At 40.1% G+C, this 7,098-nt stretch overlaps 1 protein-coding gene across 1 annotated transcript; it reads right to left on the reverse strand.

Moving 5' to 3' along the window:
* Window positions 1-4,743: 4,743 nt before the first annotated feature.
* LOC108138696 (parkin coregulated gene protein homolog) lies at window positions 4,744-6,370 on the reverse strand. Its single transcript, XM_017261041.2, has 4 exons — window positions 6,111-6,370; window positions 5,889-5,959; window positions 5,447-5,826; window positions 4,744-5,166 (listed from the first exon to the last, which is right to left on the reverse strand). Exons 1-4 carry the CDS (start codon window positions 6,195-6,197, stop codon window positions 4,910-4,912), a joined length of 795 nt encoding a protein of 264 aa, XP_017116530.1. The 5' UTR covers window positions 6,198-6,370; the 3' UTR covers window positions 4,744-4,909.
* Window positions 6,371-7,098: the final 728 nt, after the last annotated feature.

A 7,098-nucleotide genomic window follows, 5' to 3' on the forward strand; every position in this document is an offset into this window, starting at 1 on the left:
ACAGGGAAAGAGGGGGCGGCGCAATAGGGTGGCACTTTGAAGACCCTCTTGCGGTTGAGCCACAAACCCCAGAACTCAGACCCCGGAAGTCTGCACGTCTGATGCATCTGTCGCATGCCGGAACTAAGCGAAAAACTTAGGAGGGTGTGTTATTTTGGGGGGGGGGGAATGTCAACTCCCGTCCCCAGGGAAAATGCAGTCGATAATGATGCATATTCGCATTGGCGATTATGATGAGTTCGATAGAGCTGCAAGCGGCACAACTACTCGACTTGACATGCATGATTTAGTGTCCCGTCTGCCAAATTCCACTTGGCCATAACAACAGTACCACCAACACCAACCCCAACCCCACGCCCTGTGACCTTCATCCTCTTTTGCTACCACTTCCATTTCGCAAATTGCAAATAAGTCAGTACAAAGTGCCCCGACCGTGTCGTGTGACAATTCTCGCAAATTATGTTTTTTTGTTGTGCTTCCCTCCAAATGACCAGGAATCTGCAGCCAGCCTAATCCGATTACACTTGGCAACAAAGTACAGACGTAGTTCTAAGACCTTCATAATTTTTACATTAAATTAATTTTATTTTCTTAATAATTAAGTTGTTTCTCAGCTTTAATTGGAACCTTTTATATTATAAAGTATTTAAAAACAACTCAAAGGAAAACACAATGTATCCGGAGTGTATATAATATATATTGTAGTCAAGCAATAATATGTGAACTAGAAATATTATTTTTTTTTATTATGGGCCATGCAAATAAAATTATTCCATTCTCAAACAAAATATATACATCTTGTTTATAAACTAAGACTTTAAAATATTTATTTGTACTATTATATGTTACATATATCCTAAAATTTTTGCGAGTTATAATAGCATTATAATTCATCATAGATGGCAGACAGTTTTACCCGATGCTCTATCTACTTATTTTCCCTATTTTTTGTTGTACAGTGTTGCTGCACCCATTTCTATTCCGATTTGCGCTGCACTTTTGGGTATCTCGCAGCCAGCATATGGCACACTTGGCTGCAGAGGATTCGAGGATTCCTGGACCTCCACTTTTTCGGGTTACAAACGGATCTGGACCCGGACTCACACACGCCCCATAATTGGATTTCGATGACTGCAAATTGGTGATAATTTCGATTCGCTTCCGGGCAGCTTCCACGAAACGCACGTTGCTCGTGAAAATGCGACCATCTGCGCCCGATACGCCAGATTCAGACTCTTTATGTCTGGTCGTGACCGGCTAAGTGCGGATTGCACAAATGGACAAACGGATTGGCGGGGCTCAGGGTCCACAATGGCTCTTTGTGTCTGGCCAAAAAGCCTCGATCACAAAAACGCGTTCTGTGGACATACATAAGCAGTCCCCCCAAAATGTGAGAGACGGAACGCTAAAGTCAAACAAAACCGCTTCTTATACTTGATAAGAACTATTATATAAGTGATTTCACTTATTCACTTCAGATTTTCTGGACAGCCTAGTGGTCTTCGCCCTGGCACTGAATTAAACTGAACTGTGAAAGTTGACAAGTTGGGCAACAGCAAGTGCCATTTGCAGATCAAGAAGGTTCGGCATTATAAGGCATCTTTAATTGTCTAATGATGAGTGATGATCTCAGTTTAATTAGTGATTTACATGGCAGTTACTCACTGGGCTTTACTTTGTTTTCAATACTTGGAACTAAAAGTGGGGATTCTCGTCTCAACCCCAATCGATAAATATTGGGGGCAGAGTGGGGAAGAGTCTGAAACCCTCATTACACTGGATTGGATGGGATTGCGCCCACGGGGCGTTGCGTGTCAATTTATGCAACTCTCCTGCAATTTCCGGGGTATTAAAGCAATTTCCAACCCACCGGCCACAGCATATACACCCGTCGACATGGGCAGGACTTAATGGGGAAGTCCTGCATGTGACTACTGCTCCCTCTACGCCAGTTTGGGTGTGATGGAAAAGCCCTTCTGGGCATTGGAGAAGCCGAGAGAGTGGGCGAATCGACGGCATCGAGGAGGGAATATTCCGGAAGCTCACCAAAAATTGATATCACATTTGGATAAGGTGCCAAGGGGCGGTAGCTCAATTGCAGGGAGGCTAGCAGTTTAAGGGAGATTATACTAGAGAAAAACAGCGAATTCTAACAGTCAATCCATCAATACATTGTAGTACTTTTAATAAACTTTATTATTATTATTATTTAGTTATTCAAAATCTAGTAGTGCTCGATATAATCCGAAAATTGGAATTAAAATATAAAATGTTTTCATAGTCTACAGATCAATAAAGCGATTTTCCTCTCAATTTTTAAACAAGGTTAGGCATCTCATTAAATTCCAATTCCGAATATAATCTTTTGAGAGGATTTAGCATCTAAATCAAAGTTTTGACGCCCTGTTGTGAACCCTTTTTGGCCACTTCAACCCCTGTCATTAAGGAGACAAGTCTCAAATCTTCCGACGCAATAAAAAATACTCTTCGAGATGTGCGTATAAAATGTCAAAACGTTTTAACAGCATTTTGAATCCGGCAGCATCACAATGAAATGGAAAACTCGCAGCAAGTAAATGCAATTTAGCCAAACGGGTGGGTCGTCAAGTGACGCTGCACCCAGGGGGACTGTTTGATTTACCGTCAACAGGAGATTGAAAAAAAGGAATTCAGAAATAGATTCAAGCGGGCCAAAAAAAAAAAAAACACGCGCCACCAAAAAGTGAATTAAGAACTTGTGTGCTGGAACGATGCGAAGTTAGCCCAACGAGGGTTGACTTCCAGATGGGGTGTGGTTTGGTTTGGCCTGGCTTGGGGGGCAAATTGAGTTGCAACACTTGGCAGGTTTTTATCTACGCACCACAATCAACCAGCCAACCAGCCAACCGCCCAACGAGCCGAGGTGGGGGTCCCAAACCCTGTCAGCAGGTCAGAGGCCATCCAAACCACCATCCCATTCCAGACTACACTCGAAAAATAACAATATCGTTCTTCTGGGAATACCCAATTATTACCAAACGATTAAGATTTTAGGCACGTCGAGTCAACTTATTTGGTTAAAGTCCAAACAATATTTTCTGATTACCATTTTTAGGGTTTGTTTATGAGTGATTGCATGTTTTACCTTTATTTTGACTTAAATGGTATGGTTTGGTGATTTTTGCATTTTGTTTTTTGAATTTTTAGATTTATTACATTTTTTTAAGGTTAAAATATATAAATATTAAATTAATACAAAATTTAAAATATCGATATTCTCTCAGGGCTAAAATCAATACAATTTCAATTATTAATATTAAGTAATAGACTACTACTACTACTAACGTTTTAGAATTCAGATCAGTAAGATTCATTCTTAGTAAAATTTTTTTAAGTCTCATCAAAAATTGCTATTTCTTAAGATAAAACTTTGCTTTTAAATAGACATAACCATATATGACGTAAATTTATATTAAATTTGTAAATTAATAAAAATATAAAATAGAGCAATATTTCAGTTTGTTTTTAAATGTATTTCAAACAATATTTTAAAGAAACAAAAAATCTCACCGTGTTGGCCAATTCGGATGAATTAAGACAGTTAAATGTGCCGAGTGTAGGCGTAGTGACCAACAGCTTGGCCAGAAACTGAACAGGAGCAACTGTTTCGTGTTGGTGCCCGTTGATAACAAGATTTGTTTTTGAAAATTTCTGGAGGGTCGTCCTTAATTACGCCGAAAAGCGCAATGAGCAATTTCGAAATGGCAAGTGAGCGCGATGGCGGAGGTCTGGAAACCACATCCACCCCAAGCAATTTAGGTAAATTAAATTTAGAGTGAGCCCATCCTTCGATTTTCCACAGAGCCGCGTGGAGTGGCGCTCAAAAGTCAAAAGTGTTCGGTTGATTTAAGCCAGAGATAAGGGTATTCGGAGAAGGAGGAGGAGGAGGAGGACAGACCCAGACAGGATAGTATAGTATAGCGATTCCACCCTCTCCCAAACATGCATCCTTAGACAAATACTGCCATCCCAGACACTCGACACTCGCTACACGGTAATTCCATTAAAAGAGCCAGAGCGAATTGAACAATTTTCACTTTATGATTTATTGTAATGAGCTTTTTATTTATGGCACGGTCTCTTCTATTGGCCAGAAACAGAAAACATAAAAATATATATTGCAGCGTCTGCTTTTGTTTGTCTTTCCCCCGAACGTTTTTTCTGCGTTTTCGAAAATTAAAAATTAATTAGGCATTTATCACTTGACTGTCTAACAGATGGCGGCATTCCTGGGGGTTTGGGGTGGCAAGTCGTTGACACAAGTACGGGGTAAGTGCAATCGAACAAGACAATTCCTTTAGGCAAAAAGGCCTACACGGAAATATAGTTAAGGTGGAAACATTTACATGAAAGTTTAAGTTGGGAATTGGGGGGTAAAATTGAGAACATGCCCATAAATTGAATATCCTATGTGTCTTCGTTATTCTCAACATATAAATTCTCTACTACATTCCTTTTAATGAAAAATTTCTCAATTTACTAAAAAAGACAAGTTGTAGGAAAAATCATAGTCATAGTTGTGAATGGCCAGTAATAACGTTTTGATAAATAAATGTATGAGAAATAAATGAGAACATGAACATCAATCAATATTGCACTTCATGTTTTTTTACACTTGGTGAAATTAGTTAAGCAGAAATAGCGTTTAAACTTTTTAAATGTAGCAAATAAAAAAAAATAATATGTAGTCATAAAAATGAATGGTTTTTCAACTGTTTACCATGCCAAATTAGTGCAAAAATTTGGCTTTTACTTATCCCCGATTTGAAGGTTCACAAACTTCAATTTAGCAGCTTAAACTCTATCGCGAATGTTCGTTAACTGAAACGTTAACTGAAGAATGGCGAACTGGAAAGCGGAAATCACAGGATTATCGGGGCACAGGAGCTTCGCATCTGGGGAAGACGCTGCTCTCGTAGGTGGGAACCATGTACTTGATGTTGATGAAGGCATTGGGACCTCCGCAGTACTCCAGCAACTTTAGGGTGTCCTCGATGACGTCACCGATGCGACAGTTACGATCCGGATCGATTCCCTCGCCCAGATTCACGTTGATGTTCTTGTAAAGGTTGCAAACGGCCAGCAATTGGCGGTAAAAGGGCACCAGAGCCTGACCCACACAGGGACCTGAGGATTTGATTAAAATATTTAGTGGTTTTTATCCTAATTATCAGTCATGCCAAATATAATTTTTCTAACTGAGTGAACACCATACACTAAAACTCGAAAATGCTTTCTTCTGCCATTTAAAAGAAAAAATTATGGGTACTTAAATAACTATAGTTAAAGTTGTTCCAGAGTACAGAAATTCATATTAAAATTCTTAACCACACAGAGTTTTCATGCAATAATCTTAATCTTATGATTAACAACTTAGATCCTAAGACTAAGAAGTCTAATCACTCACCCAATCGGACCATCAGCTGAATGACTTGAAGGGCGGAGATGATAATCCGCTTGTCTCGGGTCTGAAAGGCCCTTTTCAGTGGCAGGATCAACTTGGGGAGCACTGGGAGCACCTTTTTGGGGGCCCTCATGATGAGATCGATGGCCCCATTGACGGCCAGCAACCGAGTGTCGTAGTCCATGTCCGCCAGTCCGTCCACGAAGATGGGCAAGTAGTAGCAGTAGTCGAGATTCTCCGGCACACAGTGCCACTTCACCGGTCGCTCCTTGGTGGGATCCTGTTTGCTGCTCCGGCCGGACATCACGCACGGAATGTCCCCGCGATTGAAATAGATTTTGAAGACGGTCTCCTTCACGGGCTTCCGTTTGAAAATGTCAATCCTGTGGATCAAAGGTTGAAATTAATAATTTTTCACTTAATTCTGTAGGTTATTTCAATTTACTTTGGAGGTGGCTTTACCACCGTGTTGGGCTGCAGTGCCTGAAAGGTAAAGGCAGGGACTTCTCGTACGGGCTGAAAATTAGATAAATAAACCTCAATATATATTTTAAATATTTTTTAAAAAAAGATTAATTGTGTAATAACTTTATATATGAAGGGACTATGTCAAACCTTAATATTTCGATCAAAAGTTATATATATATTATTGTAATTATTAACTTACCACCTTTGATCTGAGATACAGTAGTTCCCGGCAAACCCTTCCCGGTTCATGGAGTCGCGTAGCACGTTCATTGGTTTTGGAACACATAGTCAGTAGAACTAAAACCACTTACAACTGGAAAATAAAGGTAGAAAACTAATATGTGTGCCCAAGCTTCGAAGCATTCAATGGTAAATATGTCTCGTAGACTAGATTTTTTGATATTGTTGTAGAAAATATTCACGGATGTTTTTTGAATGGGCTACTGGATAAAAATGCCAATCAAAGCATATACCAATTTTGGAAAATCGAAAGTGGGCTGACAGTACGGACCCAGTTTGCTCATAGCCAAATTGTAAAAAAAAAAGAAAGAAATAAAGTGTAAATAAATTACACGTATATGTTGGTAAATATTTATAGACATTCTTATCAAGACGTCAACAGACGCCCCCCATCCGTGAAACCGAATAATTTTGGGGTGCCGTCACCCCTCGCACTTTCACACCTAAAAGTGTTTGGCATCTCTAAATAGTCATAAAGGGAAAGTGCAAACATTTGCGCACTTTATCATCTTTTCCCATTTCCCATTTCCCAACCAACCTCCACTTTTTGAGCGGTAAATGTTACGGTAAATATTTTGTAACGCCCGCCAATTAAGGCGTCTACAGTGGAGCCCCCACTTCCAGTTTTAAAACCCCCCAACCCCACGGCAGTAACCTACTTAAAACGGTGGAAAAACGGGACCCAGATACCCAAGTCGACCTATCTCCATCGCGCTCCTTGTTGCTGGTGCCCTGAATTAATTAAAATCCGACATGCGAATTACTTGACTGTCCTTATCCGACTCTGTTCTCCAGCTTTCCGTCTTTGGCTTTTGCAGCTCCTGTTTTTAATTACCCACGCACAGCTTTTCACTTTCGCCCAACACATCGTTGCACGTCGCGATTTATCCGTTTTAATAATGTCGAGATCCCTTTTCACTCCACCCCAACTTTGCCTAGATTTGCCT

Source organism: Drosophila elegans, unplaced genomic scaffold (genome assembly GCF_018152505.1).
Source record: "Drosophila elegans isolate 14027-0461.03 unplaced genomic scaffold, ASM1815250v1 contig_814, whole genome shotgun sequence".
In the NCBI taxonomy this organism is placed as follows: Eukaryota; Metazoa; Arthropoda; class Insecta; order Diptera; family Drosophilidae; genus Drosophila; species Drosophila elegans.